General features: G+C 38.3%; 1 protein-coding gene across 9 annotated transcripts in view; it reads right to left on the bottom strand.

Moving 5' to 3' along the window:
* RGS7 (regulator of G protein signaling 7) overlaps positions 1 to 22,283 on the bottom strand; it is a 294,620-nt gene that overhangs the window by 247,498 nt on the left and 24,839 nt on the right. For 7 of the 9 annotated variants that reach the window (XM_063328943.1, XM_063328939.1, XM_063328940.1 and 4 more), the window contains one exon: positions 15,553 to 15,664. In XM_063328943.1, the coding sequence (XP_063185013.1) occupies positions 15,553 to 15,630 (78 nt within the window). In that variant the 5' untranslated portion in view covers positions 15,631 to 15,664. Of the gene's footprint in view, positions 1 to 15,552; positions 15,665 to 15,922; positions 15,950 to 16,743; positions 17,151 to 22,283 lie in introns of those variants that run through there. The other 2 variants (XM_063328942.1, XM_063328944.1) reach the window with 2 other exon arrangements.

The raw sequence follows: 22,283 nt of genomic DNA, 5'->3' as shown, positions 1-22,283 counted from the left end.
CATTGGTTTTGCACAGTGAACAATTCAATGACCCTAATACCAGGGGGTGACCTGGATGTGCTGATAAATATATTACTTATGTTAAAGAAGCTTGAATGTTGTTGAAGAAAGATAGCGGTCTGTAACAGAAGCCCCCAAAAGTTCAAGCAGCAGATGACAGTAGAGACGTTTGACAGTACTGGCACAGGATGATACCCAGGCTTCGGGGCTAAAAATACAAATCATGTATCATCAAATTCCTGGTAAAGGAACGCAACCTTGGGAGCTGGGTAAAACATATCTTATATAGTAAAACTCAGATATAAAATGGAACTCAGGGAACAACAAAGAAAGAGCAAGCAACACAACTGTGTTAGCAAACACAAAACAATAAACACAAGTGTATCCAAGAGCAATGAGGAAGAAACATTCAATATCAATATCATACTCTTTCCATCAGGATGCAGATGATCCTTCACCATCCTTCTAGAAGATAACTCAGCACTATTGACCTTAGGACCCTAAGGAGCCTAGAAAAGTTGAGCCTAGCACCAGAGAAAGAAACAGATACTAAACAGCTCATGTGTGTCAGTTTTAACTATATTAATACTTGTAATTAGCAATAGTTGGATAATTAGGGCTATACATGTGAGTGTCTGTGTGGAGTGTTCTAATTGGATGAATAACAATTCTGATTAGATTGCTAATACTTTAACTAGCATATGAAAAACGTCTTGGCTCTGCATATAAGGTGCATTTCTTTAGCCCACATAAAGTGTATGGGCTGCTTAGTTTGGTTCCTTGCTCAGGGAACTTGGCTAAAATTTCAATGCAACAAAAATATGCTAATAAAAGATTTTTATTAGATTTCCATACTGAACTGAAGCAGTGAAAATTGAACTAAAGGCACAAAACCAAATGTATGATAGCTCATTAAAAGTTTTTGTGATTTCAGAAGGAAAAGGTTGGTCAGTCTCAAATTGTAATTTGTTATATGCCTGTCTTGGACACAGCCAGAAACACCACAAAACTGAACATGGCATCAGACTTAAAATCATGCATTGTCTAGGACCATGACTCAACCTCATTAGCAGAGAGCCACATTCTAATAAAACAATTTGAAGTCATATTGATTTTAGTGTTACAACTCCAGAACTGCCATTTGTAATCAAAAAACCCTCACAGCTTCTGAGAGCTAAAGATGCTTTTGACAAATAAATTGGTTTAGTATCATGGATTTTAGAAGTGACACACTAAGATGCTTCTAATGTTACTTGATAAAAGTTTATGAAAAGTGGAAAAGAAACTGGACACTAATCCAAAGTGAGGAAAATATTTTATATCATTAGCAAAGCTAATAATTCCAGAGCACACAGTTGTTAGTAAAAGAGGTAAATGAAGAGAGACTTCCAAAAAGAAATGCTGTACAGTTTTAAGAGGGGACACATGGGAGTTGCTAGTTCAGAAGTAATATTTGACAAAAATTTGAACGTGTTTGAATCTCTTCAACAAAATATTACATGAAAAAATGATCTAAGTAATAATGGTTATTAAATGCCCAAACTGGCTGATGCAGTTCTATAGAGAACATGTATTTTTAACAGGATAGCCTTTCTTCTACATGACTCTCTCCCTTTGCTCAAAAACAAAAAAACAAACCACATGACTGACAAGGAAAAGAAACAAATAAGCCAGTTACTTCGCAGGTCTGCTCATGTTTCACAGGAATACTGTGTACAAAGCTACACACATTCATTGAAATCATCACTATTCATACTAAACTCACACTATCCATATGAATGAAGATTGAAAGACCAGACTTTCTGCTTCAGCACAGCGAATGTTAGGATATATTGCTAAGAGGTATAATTACAGTATCTGTTACAAAAATTCAAGCTTAGGGAAAATATAGCGTGGATTAATGTCCCTTTAGTTACACTTGCCACAATACTTTACTCAGTGTTCTGACTCGTTTTATATTGCTGGAAAGCCAAATCTCACAAACATGGCTGACACACACCACTTTAGTTACAGATATTCTCTGGTCTCAGTGGCACGAAAAAAACCCTGTGTTTGTATTCCATAGAATTACATATTATTTCAAACACAGCATTTATAGGCATTACTTATTTCAAACACAGCATTTATAGGCATTACAGAAGTGAGATAAGGCTGCAGTGGTTAGAAAGCACAAAATGCCATTCTGTCAATAAAGGTCAGCACTTCCATTATTCTTGCTTGTTTCAGCACATGAGTTTCCCCTAGACGATTTACAGGAAATGGAAGGGAAAATAACCAAATCATTGGAAAAATTTTTACAGATGCCATCTGGTCTTCACAGATGGGCCTGTACTGTAGGTCATGTACATCTCCTTTCCCTCTGTCATCACTCACAGAAGAATTCAAAACAGGTAAAGAAACAGAAGCAATGACTCTAGAAAGTGTACTATCAGCATACCATGTGGAGATTTAGCCACTGTATCTCCACTCAGCACTCCACTGGGAGTCAGACAAAGTTCTCCGGGCTGATGAAACCTCACTCAAAAGGGATATAAAACCTGTTAGTCAGAAAGTCAAGGGTAAGATCTGTAATGAATCACAGTGGAATTGTGAAAAACAACCGGAAAAAAGGTGTATCAGAAAAATAAGGCAACGTTTGTTGTTGCAATACTGCCATCACTATACTATACACTATCCAAAAATATAATTAATTTTATACTCAGTGTCCCTTCATAATCCATCTGAATTATCTCCAAATTACAAAGAGGCACAAAATTACTACCATTTTGTCAAACAGGACAACAGAACCACGATTCATATCTATGTTCCCACTGCCCAATATTTTAAATGCAATACTTGATTACAGATACTCTCCTTTCTCTTAAGTAAACCGCATCCTGGTAATATTACAAGAATTCTCCAGTCATGAGGAATTTACAGTTTTTACAGCAGTGCATTGTTTCTGCAGTTCCAATCTTCCTACTCAGGGAAGTGGGGAGAGATTGTTTACTTTTAAGACAAATGCTGTTTCACGTATTATTTAAAATAATACCTACTAATAATACTTATATGCATCCTAAGGAGCTAAGCACAAAGTGCCTGTACGACTTTCAGCTTGTCTGATGTGGAGTGATTTATTCAAAATCATTCAGCAGCACAACCTAGACTTAACCTTCCTTCTCCCATACTCAGAGTCCCCCTCTGCATGATCACATCTAGTCTTAAAGGGAGGCAATCAGCTGAGATCTGACAGATTAGATGAGTGATGAAACAGACCACTCATCACAAATCATGGTAGCATTAGCAAAAATTATGGCTACTATTGCATTTGAGTGTAACATGCTATCTGCCACTGCTTTTCCACCATGTTCTAATGCAGATTATATCCTCAAGATATCATCTGTCTCTTCCTTCAGGAAAAAGGTATTACACTGGCTAATGATTATTATCTCATTTATTCTCACTTGTCAGAAGTCATTCACTGCATTAATAGTTAATGTTACAATTGAAATGTCAATTATGAAAACTTATTCAGCTTGTTGAAGGGCAATTCATTCAAAAGTCATCATGGCATTTACTTGCTTTGAAGGGAAAATGGAAAATAAAAACAACACATAAGGTTTCATCTAATTCATCCTACAATATAGCCTACACAGAATCATAGAATCATTTAGGTTGGAAAATTCCTTTAAGATCACAGACTCCAAATGTAAACATAACGCTGCGAAGTCCACTACTTCAGTGGAAAAAAGCTGGAATTCACACCTCTAGCACGTTACCACCAGGACATCACTGCATAAGAACTTCTGCAGCATTTCACTGACACAGGAACCATGCGGTACTACTTTTCAAGGAATTAGCCTTAATAACATGACTAATAACAGCAGTTACTCTGCACTTAGAGCCACATAAAGTAAAATTTCACCTCTACTTCTACAAGTTAAATAGCAAATAATTTAGTTTAGCTTTAAAAAAAGAAAGGGGAGGGGGGGGACGGACACACACATTTTCCCCCTCAACTGCATCTACTATATGCTTCAAATGTTCAAGAAAGTACCCGTCCCAAGGAACGGGTCACAGTGCAATAACCCAACACACTGAACGATTCTAGAAACACTCTGAAGTCTAACTGGCTAATACATCATCATGTAAATAGTCCATCTTGTAAGTACTATTCAAGATAGCTTGCAAAATAGGACAAAAATACTTAACTGTAACTGATGATATGGCTAAAACTTAAATTGATGCCAATATATTCGTGTCAACTGTGGACTGCTCAGCTAAAATCCATTTACTATGTCTATAAGGATTATATGAAAAGGTCAAAAAGGTGGGACAAGGGAGAAAAGTGAGAACATACAGAAACATACTTCCTCTTGCTAAAGGCCTGTCAAGATTACAAGGAACAAGAACACTGACATTTTGACCAAAACATGTGAATGACTGTGAATTTGTAGCAAGCTTCACTTCCATTTTGGTGATCCTCAAATACTATTCTGAAGGTAATGCAAAGACCATTCCACGCATTGAGGGGGAAATGGAAATTACCTAGTCTCAGTCTCTTCTTACTAGTCTCCCTAGATCACTTTGCCACTTCTTCTTTTATACTTAGATCTTTAAAATCTATGCACAAAAATTATCTTTTCAGTTTGCCAACAGAACACTAAGCCTAGCAGCATCCTGTGTGCAACACGAGTGCAGGCAACAAACAGCAGTGTTTAGGCTGGCTGATGAACACGCGACAGTAGAGGCTTCCCATCCTGGAAACCGCAAACAAGCGTCAATGAATTAAAGCCACCATCAAAAGACACGATCAACAGTTTGACCAGGACACCAACATCAACAGACAGCTTGGAATACCCTGTTTGTAAGACCAGCATTCATTCCTTCCTCAAGAGAATCCCCCTCAGAACCTCTGTGGGATGTTTGTTGATTACCCAGGGGAAAGAGCACCACCTAGTGAATCTCCGGCACCACTTCCAGAAGCACCTGCACAGTCCTGATGGTCTCGTTCAACCTCCTGATTTTGCCATATTCACCGGACAGAGCAATTGGTGGTACAGTCACATGAAGACAAACATACTGCAAGTGACAGAATGATGTGAAGCTAAATATCTTTCTTTCAGTGCCTCACATGCAGTGTTTTGTCCTTGAACCTACTCCACGTCCCTTAATATTGCCAAGAGTGACCAAGAATAAGCCCCATAAAATGATCTACTTAAAGATACTGTTTCATGGGACACAGAAGGTATAATTCCTGTTTGAAGGGAAAGCAAGAAAGGCCTAGGTCTTCAATACATCTAAAAAGAAAAAAAAAAAAAAAAAAAAAAGTTGGCAAGTCGAAGTCCTGTGCTAACACTCTTCCAGACAACATAAACTGACATTTCAGCATTTATGTAGATAACAGACATCAGTGAGTTGGAAGGAAAGGTAAAACCTTCAGAAGCAATCCACAGTTACACATTCACACCTGTACAACACATCTTATTTTCCATAAAGCGAAAGCTCCTAAACATTGGAATACTAGAAAGCACTGACAATTCCAGTGTCCTGGAATCAAAGTTAGCCCTCAATTTCTCAACAGAAAAAAAATGTAAAGCAGAAGAATCCCAGAGACAATAGCATTGGCTATGGCCTGCCTGACCAAACTTTCTATTAAAAGGTTAATTGCATGACAACTACAGATGCATCAACACAAATAAATAAAAACACAGCTATATAAACAGAACATGTCCACACACTTTTCTTCTGAACATACCTCAAAATGAGATACAAACACTATCTCAATAAAAGAACAGGAGAGTGTGTTTAGCAAACAGCTGAACATGAACTTCAGCATCCAAAAGCAATGCTATAGAAGTGGAGTTGATGGTAAAGAAAAAGCAAGAGCAGAACTGGTTTTTTTTTCCCCCCACTATAAATGAACTTGAGTGCTTCAGGTCACAACTGTCTGTAGAACAAAATAGTTGCTTAAACTTTGAAAAGATTTTCCTATCGCAGATATACTATTCTCATACGTTTTTGAGAAATGAGCACAGATAAAGCACTATTTCATTTATCCCTGTTTCAAACAAGCCAAAGGTATTTCTCTCCTCTCTCTTAGAAACCAAACCAATGCATTAACCATACTGGGCATTAGTATGGCTCGTCTGCCCTGTTGGACACTGGTGTTCCCTCCAGGCCACAGGAGCCAGAATTTAAATTTCATTCAGGTAGTGCGATGATTCCACAGAGTAACAGACATGATTGACAAAAAGGTTCTAAAAACCTTTAGCTCCTAGTGACTTGAATGAGATTTGTGGTTGCTTAGTAACTCTTAAAAAAAATTAGACATTTGAAAACTAGTAATATTGTTGTTTATAGTATTCTAGTTGTCTAAAACTGCATTCCTAACACCACAGTACTTTACCATCTAATGTAGTACTTCAACAAATTTAAGGTACTCTGTACAAAGTAAGTTGATCTTCACAGAATTTCACTAAGATAAGCTTAATTATACTGCAGGCCACCTATTTTACAAATGACACAGCTAAAATAAACTGTTCAAGCCATACAGAAACCTTAAAATAGCCCTGTATGATAGCATTATTAATACACTACGTTTTCCATTTGCAACTAGGAAGCCATCCTGTTTTACAATTTAAATTTATTCTTCAGACCACACTTATATGCCTGCAGCACTAAACATGCCAACAGCAGGGATTTTGTGGTACTGCCACAAGGTGTTCTATATTTTCTCCTCCATACAGATGAAAGTGTACAACATAAAGAGAATACTTACCACAAAATACCTACCTCAAGTTTGTGTAATTTTGAGGGTTTATTATTAAGCTTTGTCATTCTTCTTGTTGATATTGATTCTATATGGAATGTAATTGTATGGCTCCTGCTGATATCAAGAGATGCCATGAATCTACATCTAAGGGCAGAATCTAGCTCACAGACGATTCATACCCATTACACTTTGTAGTTCAGAGAAGTGTAGGTGTTACGAAGCACTAATATGTCTTTCTTTGAAAAGGCATTCAGTAAACTGCTTATTCATCCTGATATAAAAGTAGATCAGAAAAACTGTGGTTTTCCACCAGAATTTAGGGCTCCTTAAATAACAGCTATTCAAAATACTTCAGTGCAACTCATTTTTACAATGTGGAAGATTAAGTACAATAGTGTTATAACCTATACATGAGATACTTCAAAAACCATTATATATTTAAATGCCCTCTGATACAAGATTTCTGCTCATTTTTATTCAATTATGATCAATTATGAATCAATAATCAGATTACAATAAAAGTGGGGCTGGCTGGCATAATATTCCTTCCAAAATAAATTCCACGGGGGATGTATGTATAGCTTCTTTTTTTGTTGTGAATTGCTATTTAATTAACAACGAAGAACGGCCACAGAAGCAACAGGACAGTAAGATTCCTGACCCCACGGTAATGATCATGAAAGCAGACCCACCCTGCTGCCACTGCTTGTCCCACAGCAGCAGGACTCTGCACTGCTGAGGGGATATCTATAACTGCCAATCTCTTAGATTAGACTACTGAAATACCGTAAGTGCGTATGCATGTACACACATGTACGTTCATATCGTAAAACCATCTATGTCATCAAGAATAACTGTAACAGAAAGAAAAAAATTCTTGCTTCTACAGGAAGCAATTTTCTCTTTCAGCTAGATAATCCTTGTACATCTGAACTGCATTGTGAAGAGATCCTCTGTGCTTGCTGTCTCTTCCTCTGTGGCACAATCCTTCCTCCCTAGAACTTCACACAACGTTAGTCAAAGAGGATTCAGCACAAGCCAAAGGAAGAAGAAAGCAAACACATAATTCCAGCAGAAGTGATGCAGAAGAGTTAATACAGCTTCAAAATTCCCATTTTACGTGGTTTTGGTAAAATCGCTACAAGAATGTCAGGAGAACGATGATTTCACTGTGATGGATAAATTTCTATCTGGATGGTCCTTGGGATCTATTTGGCTCTTTCTAAGGTTTTTAAGAATTAAACCAGCGCATCTTTGATATGAATACAACATGGTAAATTCTTAGACTTCCCCAAAGGATTTCTCATTTGAATGACACTGTGCATCTAATACACTTCAAATGTAATTTAATGGCTCTCAAAGATGTCCTCAAATATGTAGAAACAGCACAATTATAAAAATCTTGAAAAACAGACATCTTCATTGGAAAAATATGGATAAAATATACCTTACAGTGTCATCTCTCAAGTTCCAGCCGTAAACTTTTAGCCAGAAGTATGTTTAAAGGAAGAGCAGGTAACAACAGTAAGAAAAAGCAAGAATGATGTCTCTGGCTTTTGATGCCCTGATCACCTTCACAGATAAAGTGGCTTCTCTGAAACTCAGTCCATAAAGCTGTCTTCTCAGAGATACATAGAGCATTACAAAGAAATCAAGAGAGATCCATAGCAGCATCAGACAAAGGAAGCTTTTAAGCACAGATACACACACACAAGCACAAAACAGGCCCCAAATTTTACGAGACTAAATAGTCGAAATACCAAGCTCCCAACCCTGTCAGTTCAGAATTCTGTATGTTATCTAGTAAAAGTTTCATTAACAGTTAGAATGGCTTTATGAGATGATCCTACAGTTGTTTCTACAGCTCTGTTTCTTGGCCAGCCCGCTCTCCTGCACTAACGGCAGGCATTTCTCCCTCTCCAGACGAAGCTCCAGTTCCCAACTCTGCTTCTCAGACAGTTCAAGGACTAACACCCCCTGTGGCTTCCCAGACAACCTCGTTCTTGCTGTATATATTCCAGTTGCTCTTATAACCAACACAGACTTTAATAAATAGCTTATCATTTTTATCTCCAACTTTATTTTATGGTGGCTATCAAGACCAAAACCAAAATTCTTAGCTGATCCCTTCATCATGGAAAATTTTACATGTACTTTTTTTTCCATTGCACTATCACCTCAAAGTTTCATTTGAAGTTTCACATTTTTCTAAAGTGGTCAATCTCCTACTACTACTAATCTCACCCTTAAAGTTTTCTTCCCTTATTCATTTTTGTAAGGTTCATATGACCACTATCAAAATCCAGACTTCTCTGGCCTTGATCAAAATTGACAAAAGGTATCCTCCTACATTTCCAACTTCTTCCCTCTACTACTGCAATGTTTCCCTTTTTTTTTTTTAAAAAAAAAAAAAAAAAAAAAAAAAGGAATAATGGAAGCCATCCCAGGTAGTATTTTGCAAGCTCAGCCCTAATGGCTTCCTTCTACTGTCGAAAAGTTTGCTCCATTTTACCAAAAAAAAAACAAAAAAAAAGGGATTTTTAGCTTTTTCACTGCTCTGACATGTCACTGTCATGCCTCAGTTTACTCGTCTGTAACACAGAGAAAAATTATATGCATCTCTTCTGTAAAAGCTTTATTTTTTAGAGATATAGTTGAAAACCAGCCATTGTTCACACTATAATTACATATCTGCAGTCTTTATCTTTCCCCAAGACTTTGAAAAGTTTTATAGCATGTAAAAAACATTTAAACATATTCTGCTAATGACTTTATTCTGTTCTTTCTAGGCTTGACCTGGGATTTAGATTTGTAAATGGACTTCATAAGCCAAATTTCTTCTCCTCTAGCAGCATTTACAGACTGATTTGAAGAACCTGGTATAGTGCTTTCTATATTAAAAATTACAACTGTGCTTCAATTTGTTTGTGATTCCTGAATTGGGAAAATAACTGCAAATTAACAAGTTGTATTTAAATGCAAGTATTTTAATGTGGCCTCATTATAGTTCGTATCAGCTTTGGTGGGAATCTGTCAAATGTTATGTTATGATAGAGGTTACTATGAAAATTCCTGCAGTCCACAAAGCATGCTGCAAGTCTGAGGTAAAAGAAAACAAAACTCAAAACTCCAAAACAAACAATTTCTGACTCCGTATTGCACGTCACTATCAATAGCATCATTGTTTCCATAGCTACAAATGTAGACTGCTTCAAAGGAAAGAAGCAGAGAAACTGAAAATGACAATGCACAATCAAAACAGGCACATACAGTTTTCAGACGGCACATGTGGGATGGAGAAAGAAAGTAATATGGTGGCAGGGAATTCTGTGGGGTTTTTGCATTTGACAGTAATGCCAGTGATCCGAGCACATCAAGCTCAGAACAGTAAGCAGCAGTAAACCTCTCACTGCAATATCACTTGATACATTTCTACACCTAGTGGAAGGAAGAGGGGAACAGAAAGGATGGAGAATACCAGCAGGAATCACCAAAGCAAATATACAGGGCAGGTGTCCCTTTGCAGATACAGCCACCGGCAGACTCAGATGGACATATTTTTAATCAGGTTTTCTTGGCGTTTTCAGTGGTTCAGTACCGTTGTGAAGACGCTCAAATCCTTTATACTGCTTTTATCACAAATGATGACAAAACATACATGCTACACCTAGTACTAACAATAACCATTCCAGGAGAGGATACAGCATCAAAGTGAATCACTGTCCAGAGGGTAGCACAAAACATGAGCTCAACAGCGTACAGGGAAACATGCAAGTCTCACCACATGAAAGGGACTCCACAGTATCTAGCAACTCATCTGTCCTTCAGTATTAAGTTCCTGCCCTCTAAATATTACCTGCATAATAGCCTACTTCACTATCAGCCAACTACTCTGTAACTATGACAATATCCTCATAACGTTCATACTGGATAGCAAGGTAAATTCTGTTCTTCCGACAGCTGTAACTCCTGAGGTCCACAAATGTGGACCTTTCTCTGTCAATTCTATACTGATGAGTGCTGGAATAAAACCAAGACCAGCATCCAAGTCTTGCAACACTACCATTCTTCTTCTCAGAAGAAGAAACTGCATAATGTAGAAGTATATTGTAATAAAATTTAAAAAAAAAAACAACACAACAACAAAACAAAAAAAACACACACACAAAAAAAAACTACACCGCACACAAAAAAACACTTATCTCTAGTACCTTAGAGTATCCTGGCTTTTTCAATGTAGTAATAAACTCAGTAGTTTACACAGGGAGCAAGGTGCTTGCATAGGTTATGGTGGCATACTCAGAAATGCATAGTATCAGACTGATTCTTCTCTTATCAAAGTGAGTGACAGCACTTAGAAAAATCCCACCTACCATGTCCTTCCTTAGTCTCCCAGGCTCTAAGGAAGACAGTTATCTGTGATATCATTTTCTTCCAGCAATTTTTTTTAAGGGAGCAGTTGATAAAATCCACAAGAGAACACAGTATTATCTGCACACTACACTGGAAGTCATCTCTAAAACAAGCAGAGGAGAGGAGAACGGTTATTAGAAGATGGTGGTCACTATTTCCTCAAATGTCACTGCATGGCTATCGCTCCTTTACAACAACATTTGGTAAGTATCACTCTTTGGAGGCGTAGTTTCTATAACGAATATCAGATCAAGGTAAACTAAGAAGTAGCTTGAAATTACAAATTCAGCCCTTGCTATACATGAGTACTGGCATACATGACCTTCAACAATTGTCACAGGAACAGAACAAACACCTCATTATCTTCATTACAGCATTGAAAGCCCCAACTGTTAGTAATTCTAATCAGTTTTGGCAAAAGCTATTTTAACACTCGGGGCAGTGAGGAAGGTAGAGAATCAAAGTCTCAGTCACAAGAATATTACTATTCAGACAAGGCTAATCTTATTTCTACAAAATAAAGCTATCATCTCTCAAATGAAGCTAGTTCAGACAGCAATACAATAACCATTAAACTTACAAATTAGAACTCCTAATCCTTGCAGCATATGTTTGACTAAAAAAAGTAAGCAAAGCACAGACCATAAAGATAAACAAAGGTTTAGCAGAACCAGCAGCATGTCTAAAATGGAAGTTCCTCAAAGACAACTCTTATCCTTTTATTTGTGCCATACATGAGAGTAAAAACAAACAAACAAAAAAAAGACAAGTCAAGCTCTGAAACTTAGAAAAGCTGCATGAGATGGGTGTTATATTACATCCCAAGTTTTTTCTTTAACACCTAGACTTCTGTATGAGCAATTTGTGATGTTAAAATACTATGGATTCTAGTGTCTTATCTCTTTTAATTGCTGACTGGAATGGACTCTGTTGAAGAGGAAGTAAAAGCAGGGGATTTACATTTTTCATGTTTGCCTCAGGCTACTAACAGAAGAATTCAGGACTTTTTCTAAGGTATGTCAGTAACAACGATGTGTCACATGTCATTAGTTTATAATTAGGCTGATAGCCAAAAAGAATAATGCAACTGACATTCTATAAAATAAAAAGTATTCCCCAAGGCATTAAAACACTGACACAAGCATCTTAAAAGGCAGTGTAAAAATGATATAAGGAAATATTTATTTGTGCTGCTGTCTTTTCCATCACAGATTCAAATAAGTAATTCTAAGGTATGCATGCATTGAATATTTAATTATCCTATGCTGATTTAAAAACATATATTTCATATCTGAAAGCAAAACACAATGAAACTCCTCTATGAATACTAGCTACTCTGAGAATAACAGGCTATCTACACTCTGTATTACTCCAGGTTACAATTTGATAATCCATCTTCTTCACAAACCAAATAAAATTTTAAAAAATAGAAAAAAAATAGAAAAGAGTTTGCAATTTACTTGAAGTGCAATAATGATTCTATAATATACAAGCCTTACATACTGAATTTGTAAACATCAGAATTTCATTCTGTAAAGGATTTCCTATAAAATGCTCCTGAAAGAATCAGGATTTAGGAAATCCAGGGCTGTAACTCCATGTAGTTTAGAACATACTTAGTCCAGATTGTGTCTGAAAATTCAGCAGACTATCAGAATTACCAGATTATAGAAGACTACAGAGTTGTGGTTTATAGACAAAGTAACGGTCATCACTCAGCATGGCCAAATTTTAGTTCTTTGTTAACACACCTAGTAAGAGATGTCTCACCTGTTCCTTTCAGGTACACATATCAAAAAATGTGTGCCATTCCATGCATCAATGTCACATAAGCTACTGCAAGAAAGCATTTCCCCATTTGTGGATTTCAGCAATGTTATTCAAAATACAAGACTTCACATTCATTCTCCTGAAGCCAGCCAATAGCACATTTACTTTTTTTTTTTTCTAACAACTATTAATACTTTTCCAGTTGGCCAAAAAAAAAAAAAAGTCCTTCGTGAAGCTGGCAGATCTAGTTCTTTGTTCACCATGCAGAGTGCTTTCATTTCCAACACAATGACAGACAGAGAAGTATTGTGTTTTCAAATGTATTACAAGGAATCCTGTGATTTAGTTGTTGCTATTAAAGAATTATATTCAGAGATTATATATTCTGAAGTGAAATGATTTCTACCTATCCTCCTCTTATGTTCTAGACACAGAATTTATAACACATTTGATTACAGCAGTATCATACTGCAGAAGAAGGCAGGTGACTTAAAAACGTTATCTATTATTTTGTTGCCTATCCCTTGAATACTGCCAATCGAAGGACTACTTAGTTTTCTCCCTGTACTCTTAACACCAGTGTGAACAAGTTTAAACAATCTTTTGATTCACTGTGCTATGAAAATAAGTTGACACGTACAAAAATAAACATGGCAGGCAATGCTGTAGAAGGTCAGTGTTCTTCAGAATTTTAATACTCAATGCACCGCTTGCACTCTGGTGACAACATGAGAAGGACCACTGCTACACTGGAAGACACAAACTGGTATTATCCCTTTACTGCTGATTTACAGAGAACTGAAAAGGTGTTTGATACTTTGATTTGCTGGGCATACAGCTGAGGTTTTGTGTCCTATCCCCACTCCCCATTTTCAAGTTTCCTCTGCATCACCAGGATTCTCATCACTTGCCTCAGCAGTTCCATTTCAATCTGGAGGCTGCTCAGGGGCAATGTTAAATTTTGACATGAGGTCACACTAAATATAATGGGTCACAAGCTCAACCAGTTCCTCAGACAAAGTCACCACAAGAGAAGAGAAACTGTTTCTCCATGTTCCCACTCCGTATACTAAATAAGCTAAGAAAAAACTTCTTTCTCAGAGTGGAAGTACGTAACAAATGTTGAAAGATTCTGTTTAGAAAGATCAAAAACCTATGAAGAACCATATACGCTTTGGTATATTGCTTTGAATATACACACCATATTTTCACATATAAATTCATGCATACAATTGCATTTTGAAACACACTTGTGGTGGTAATGGCAAGGTAACCCCGTATTTTTCTAGATGTGCATTCTTACAGAGGTGGATAACTACGGTTAAGTTCATAATTTCATTCCCATATGTAAAAAGAGCCTAATTTTTTAAAATAGAAAGTATGACCAACTAACTGAAAATCAGCAATGTAACTGACAATAGTACTTCCATTTGAGACTTGTTTTTAATTTCTGGGAAAAGAATACTTACCACAGTTACTGATGAAACCTCAGTTCACCTCAAAGACTAAACAGAGTATATATCAGATGCTTTCTATTACAGTTAACTTGCAAAAAGTCAATACCTCTAACAAAGTAAAAATTTTGGGTTTTTTTCCACCTGATAAAAACAACGACAAACAAGTTAGAAAGCACTGTGTTCCAGGAATAAACAAGTACTTGCATAATTATGTATTTCAGTTTGTGACAGCAAAGTTATTTTTCTCCCTTATCATTAAAATTTATTTTGTTATTCTTTTTTTGAGAAATGCAATTAAAGCTTTATAAAAAAAAAATAAATTTATAAACGCATCTCAAAATCCCCAAGCATTTACTGTCACTTAACTGAAAGCACAGTGGGTAAATAAGCCCCACTACTGGAGTTCAATGTCTGCAAGTTTGTATATTGACGCTATTAGAGTAACTACATTAGAAATCCTTCCCAGAAAGAATCCCTGGAGTGTATGTGTTTGATTTTTTTAAGTTGTGGCGACTGCAGATAAGTAATATCTTTAATCAGTTTTTCCCCTCATATGAAATAAGTTAACGGTTCTGAATTCCCTGCACTCTGAAAACCTTTGCCCAGAGACAGAAATACAGAATATTGTATTATACAGTTAATATTTAGCTTTAAAATACATGAATTCATTTTACAAATAGATTTTACAGGTGAACACTTGAACTCAAAACATGTCCCAGTCTCTGGCACATCACCACCATCACATATCGTAGGTATCAATGCAGAAAGTGAATGAAATGCATCAAGTATTTCAAATTGAAAACCAACTGTTTCTGAACACGATGGGGCATATTTTACCATTTAAAACAACAGACCCAGTCATTTCTCAAAAGAGAAGTCACTAGTAGTACCTGGGATATAGATCTACTACACACATGTCATTTAAACTGCATTAGGCAGCACAAATGTCAACAGACACAAAACATTCCAAATTAGTGACAGGTGATCGTGCTCTGAAATCAGACTGTTCCATTCAACGCAAAGCATGGCAGCAGCATCTATTCATGAAATTGGAGAGAAACAGCAAAAATAACGGCCTCACTTGCTAGGCAAAAGAGTCCAGTACTTCACCATTTCCTGAAGTCCCTTTCTCAGCTTTTGAAAAACACAAAGGCTTACCTTTCTGTACACCAGCATGTTTGGGGATTCATCAGCCACCCCATTGCTGCTTTGCCCATAATTATTTCCTTGTGCCATGTCCCACAAATTTGATCCGCTTTTGAACGTTGCACTGTAAAAGGCAAAAGTGATTTCAGTAAGACATCGCCTCAGGTCTCCTTCCTTCCTCAATGATTAATGGACCTGACTTTCTACTAACATGTTATCAGAATCAGTATATGCTCTTACTCAACAGATATTTACATTGGAGCAAAGCTACTAATTCACCATTTACTGTCATTACTCTCTTTTGCCTGTAAATAATGAATGTAATATGTTAATCTAATTTAGACGTTAATGAATTGTCACTCCGAATAGCTCCCTGACATACCACTAACAACCATATCATGCAGACGCCTCCTCACAAAGCACTCCTTCCTCCCCTGCACAGGCTTCACCGAGGGATGATCTGCATCTTCCAGACCTCAGGTTTGGGAGCAGTGACTCGGCCCATGACTATGTATTCAGCAGTGCCCTCTCCTCATGGCTCGGGTCACAGTAACTTTTGCAACCCTCACACACATGACAAGCAAAACAGACGCTTTAAACTTCTCTTGAATTCACCAGCACCTGTGTGCTCTTACACATATACCGGGGGAGGGAAGCAGGTGACAGGGGGGAAAGGAAGAAACAAGCCAGAAAACGTTTACAGTTGCTTTCACCTACTTTGATGGTACTTCACTGCAAAACACCGGCTCCACCGCCAGCCCCGTCTCCTCTCTGCCCTCCCCCCCGGTCACACGGGAGCTGCACTAAGCAAGAGCTCAGATCATGCCGTAGCTCCGGCTTTGCACGCAGGTGTAAGAATGCGCTCCATCTACAGACCGCACCGGGGCGGTTGCGGAGAGCCCGGAGGACTGAGCTCTACTCCAAACGCTTACCTCCAAAGCCTTCCCCTGCCCCCCAGATCCCTCGCCTGGGGGCTTCACTGCACCCCGTCCACGGCGCCGGCTCGCCCTGCCCTACCCCCGCAGTTGCCCGCCCGTGGGTGCGCGCCTCTCGGCGGCAAATGGCCGGGAGAACGGGCTCGCCCGGCAGGGAGCCCGGCGCGGCGCCCGCTGTTTCAGCACCGCGGACAGCGACGGCGGCGCCGCCCGTGCCGGGAGCGCGGAGGGGCGCGGAGCGCGGCTCCCCGCGCGGCGGCTCGTTTACCTCCTGGGCCAAGGTCACTACGCGGTGGCCGCGGCTCCTCGCCTCCTCCTGCTGCGCCCCGCGCGGTCGGTGTCAGCCGGCAGCGGGCGGAGGGACGCGGTGATCGCTCATCACACACACGCACTGCGGGCGGAGGCGCTGCTAGTGGTGCTGCCGCCGCCGCCGCCGCCGAGGCTGCGGCTCTCCCTTGCTCTGCCGAAGCGGCAGCAGCTCAGCGCCCTCCCCGCAATGGAGCGGCCGTCACGTGGGGGACGGGCACGTCAAAGGTGCTGCTGCTGTTGCTGCCGCTCCGCCACACAGCAGCCCTCCTCCTCCTGCTCGGCGCTCTCGGCTCGCTCACCGAAAACAGCGGCCAAGAAAATGCAGCTGCCAGCAAATCTGGCAGCAGCCCCCGTAAATGAGATTAGGCAGCGCTGGAGGGCTGGGCAGGAAGAGAATGTGGGCTAATGGGATAGAGAAGGGAGGGGGGGAGTTGGTGGTGGAAGACGCTGGTGGGGAAAGTGTGTCGCCTTCTCCTTCTTAATCCTTTACTGACAGCAACAGGGAATGTGCCTGTTCTCTGCCTTATGCTGGACACTTCATGTATTTTTTTCAGTGAGAACTAGGGAGAGGTTGGTCTGTGTTGGCACCGCAGACCTCTCTGAGCAGTGGAACAGAGAGAGCAGAAAGCAAGTCTGTTCCAGCTGGATAGACAGGAGCCCTGAGGACATCTCAGGACATACTCAGGGCTGTTTTGCTATATCCCAGGCAACTGCCTAATTTGTTAAGGCCTAGAGTTGACCACGATAAAAGAAAGAAATCAGGTCTGCAAGTCATACTTCCTCATCACATATGGACAAGAATGCTCTGATTTTCCAAAAGGGTCGAAATGCCCAGAACTAAACATCCACAAGAACACAAGATACTTAACTGGTTAAGCTTTGGGATATTCCCATTTGAAAGTGTCTTTTCTGGAAACAGTAACTCTTATTACAAGGATGATCTTGCAAAAGAAGTCATCTTCGACTGTGCACCACACCTTTTGGAGCACGCACTGTTAAACCACGCGATTCAAGCACAGATTCCCATACATACTGTGTCGTTTCCACTCTTACTTTTTCTACCTTTTTCACATCTCAAGGAGACTCAAAATCAACACTAGCCTGCTAGAAGTTTGCTATTATCAACTACTGCAACTACTTTTAACTACTATTCCAAACTTTGCAGTAGTTTTCAAATCCTTTAACAGAGAACGTGATAAAATAGCTAAGGCAACAACAGGGAGTCACAGTGGCCACAACAACATAAAGGAGAAAAGACAGGGCTGATCTTGACTTTTTGGAGAGGTGAGGAAAGGAAGACATGGTCCTAGAATGACAACCAGAGTAAAGAAAGATGAATAGGAATTGAATGAATGAATAGGAATGTTCTTCAGAGAGAGAAGTATTAAAAGGTGAAATAACACAACATAGAATAAGAATCAACAGCTCAGTTCAATGAGATATATTGGCTGCTCTATAGCAGAGAGACACCATATGTCTTGACTTTTACAGAGGTGAGTAATTTAGTATGTCACATGGAAAAGGCAATGGGGAAACAAATGGTGTGGACAAGAAATCTGTAGTTTTGAGATGGAAGAGAGATCAATGTAAGTGAAAGAATTCACAAGAGGAAAGCAAAGAAGTATCAATGGTGAAAACAGGGGGCAGAGAAAATTATGGAACTAAAAAATAGATAACTGAGAAAAGGCTTGTTTCCCATTAAAATCAATTTGACATACAATAGCATCTTGATGAGGCTAAGCAATGAAATCTGAATCAAAATATTAATCTTTCAACAAATGCTGTGATTCAGTCCAGTCCACTGTTGAGAAGTGGGTACCAGCTATAAAGATCTCAGTTTGTAATTTCCCTAGTTTTCACACATGTGTCCTAAATAAGCAGCACTGCAGTATTCAGATCTCACAGATTTGCCTATATAAGACTGACAGGTGTAGTAGAAGTCAAGGGAAATGACTCCCAAGGTCTGTTAAGAACACAATCCTTGTGGTTGTATGGCATCAAAATAAACTCAAAATCTTATTTATCAGACTGCTGTTTAAATTTCTGTTTGAGAGTAAAAATGGGAACTACACAAAATATGCTTTAAGTGTAATTTTACCCTAAAAGAGGGATAGGAGAAAAATCATTAAAAATATTGATAATAGACATATTTCTTCCATTTATTTTGCCAGCCAACACTTAACGTAGTAATTGTGTTAAAGGGCATTAAAAAAAAAATAAAAATCAAACATTAGCAAGTTTCCAATGAAGTCATACATTTGTTTTCTTACTCTGCCTCATCTTGTTACTAATCCAAGTGGAGAAAAAAAAAAAAAAAAAAGAGAAAATGAAACTCTTTTGTACTGCAATTATTGAACTACATACATGAAGTTGTTTACAAGATGATTCCAATCTACCTATTTATTATAAGCTATTCATCAAATGGATCTGGGCAGGGGTTTCACGTCTTTGAAAAACTCCCCAACCAAGCTGACTAATTTAGGCAGCAACATTTCCAAGCTTTTATTGTCTGAGAATCTCTTCAAAACTAAAGGGTTAGATTTTGGCTATACTGCCTCCAATCTTGCCTTTGCTTTAATTTTGCTCGAACAATTCTCATTAATTTCACAAATAAAGTAAAATACAAAATGCTACACTAGTTAGGCGAGGTTTATATATTTTCTTTGAAAATAACCACATTTCATTATCATAAATTAAGTTATAAAGCAAGTATGTAGACAGAGCAATGACTTGGACCTACTGAAGTCAACAGCTGTTTGTCCAGTAATGTCAAAAGGAACTATATTTCACACACAGTCTTTAATCTTGTTCTCAGAACCAGAAGAATAACTTAAACATCCCAGTCACGTGTCTCATAACTACAGGCTTGCTATGCTGAAGCACACCAAAAATTCTTCTATTTCACCAGCATGTCCACGATCAAAATGAAAGGGTTAAACAGAAGAGACACCAGAAATAACCCAACAAAATTTCCCTTTTGTCACCATTTTGTGGTGAAAGAGACCCCGGGCTAGACTAGACTGCTTCTATAAATGCAAGTAAAAAGAAAAGAATTTCTTTTAAAAATACTTAACTGAGTAATCTCCTTCTAATGCAGTTGGATGTGTTTGTTCAATAGCCTATAAAAGGCTGTAATTCATAAATTACTTACACATCTTTCCCATGTTGAGAGTCATCACTTATCTTATACACAACCAGCATTAGCATCCCCAGAAAGCATGGTCTGCCAGAAGAGGAACGGCCTGTTTCAAAATGCAAGGCAAAACTACTCATTAATAAAACAAAGATGATGGGAAAGGCTGCCAAGGGGCAGCTTTATCTAACAAGGCAATAAAGTACACATGATTTAGCAAGGTGGCGACTACATTTTCTGTTTAGTTTGCATTGTCAATACAACTCAAGTATTCCAATAACATCATATGCACATGGTACACATAACATACAGGCATTTTTTAAGTCAAAATATTATGTCAGAATGTAAGTGATGATCTATCTGGGTGTGAAAGAGATCAGGAATTTTGTTGCCTGTTCTGCTGACCAGTGCTGTAGCATTATATCAGTATGGTGCCTATATGCATCAGTTATCTCTTGTCTTATGCCTAGACCGAATGTTCCTTAGACTAAAGACATGCTGTGCAGTCTCTTACCACAGCATGATCTTGTTCCACGACCAAGTCTTTAAAACATTACAGCATTACAAACAATCACATTCAAATTTACTACAATAACACAAACATTCTAGTTAACTAGGCTCTAAACACTGACATGAGTTAATACTGCGCTACCTTAAAGTATAAAACCCACCTTTTTTGTCACTAGCTTGGTTAAGCATAGAGACTGTCCCTCTACTTTAAGTGAAATGATATATTTGTGACCCTACAGAACCACAAGCATTTCAGTGCCAGGCTCTGAACTGGTATCTAGCAATTCCAGACCCAATCCTTGGTCTTTCAGAGGAGATTTGAACACCTGCTCCTTCAGAAGTGAATTGCAATCAATCCATTTATTGTAGGTCTTCAAATTTTATTCAGATTATTAAAAGCTACATACAGTATATACTTGCTAGAACTAAACCCAGGACTGACTGACAAACTCCACCACTTCCTGCACGACACTTTTTTTAAACCCTAGGAATTTGGTTTATTGCCTACTGACCAACCCTACTGAAACTCTAATTACCTTTGTCAATTTATGATGCTGAAGGTCAAAGATATTTGTATTCTGTTGGTTAGGGAAAGAGATAAAATAACAACAAAAAGAAGACTTTTAAAACAGAAAAAAAGGTAACTAAAAAGCAATCTAGATTCAATAAGAAAAAACTCTGAGCTGCCAGAACCACAACAACAAACAAAAAAAGCTAGTCATGGACAGACATAATTTCAAAGGAATGGAAAATTATTAGGAATAAAGAAAGCCCACATTTCCATAATCTTTTTTTTAAATATGAGAGATATATATATACACACACAACATACATATCACACAGTATGATTTGCATATAATAAAGACTTTAATGCAACGAATTTCATACCCTACTGAAAATGTAGATTACTGTCTTAGAAAATCCACAGCTACATAGAATTTGATATCAATATGGTGCCCCACGACAGCTATCCATGGAAATTCAACAGCTTCTACAGACAAAGCAGAACAACCTCAAGTACTTGTACTGCAGTCTTGACAATTAAGCCAGTTCTAATTATGCCCAAAAGAGGGCAGTCTTTCTCAGTCAAAGAGAAAGAGGTTACATTAGCTATCTGATACACAAGTGCTACGGATCAACATTAATTTTCTTCCAATAGAAAACACTACCACAACCAGCTAGGCACCCTCATTTCTTCAAAAAGTGAGAGCATTTACAGAAATGAGATGTATTACACTGTATTCCTTAAAAACTGCCTGGAAGACTCAAGATTAATTACTTCTGATCTTACATCTAAGTTAGCAACTAGAGAAAACAAGCAAGCATGTAGCAATAGAACTAATCTCCAGAAAAAAATATGGGGTTTTGAGTCAAACTTGGATCTCATCATACCAACATCCTCGACTCAAGAAAGGTTCTGAATCAACTCCCAAAACAGCTCTTGGAGTGGCTTTTTCATTTTGTGTAAAAACATTATTGACACAGAATGAATCTGGAGTTCGGGGAATGGGACGCTTGGTCTCTGCTTCAGATAAAATATTTAAAATAAGGGTGTATTGCTCTCAGCATCTCTTAGTACTTGGTATTTATGACACTCTCCTGAGAGGCAAAGATGAGAGATTTATAGGTCAATATCCACATCTTCAGATGCTGCCTAGCACACAGGAGTGCCCAACTACTGAGCAACTTTAGATGAAGTAGGGAAAGCAAAAATAGTGACTGTGGTTTTGTAAATTTAGCTAAAATTCTTTTAGTCCAAGCTATTAGCTTAATTCAACCTGACAGTAGTTCCAAGTCAAAAAACAAAACAAAACAAAAAAACAACAAACCAAGTAACTGGCCTTATCCCTTTATTC

Source organism: Chroicocephalus ridibundus, chromosome 3 (assembly GCF_963924245.1).
Source record: "Chroicocephalus ridibundus chromosome 3, bChrRid1.1, whole genome shotgun sequence".
Lineage (NCBI taxonomy): Eukaryota > Metazoa > Chordata > Aves > Charadriiformes > Laridae > Chroicocephalus > Chroicocephalus ridibundus.
The sequence above is the reverse complement of the archived record's forward strand: the minus strand, read 5'-3'. Positions and strand labels throughout refer to the sequence as shown.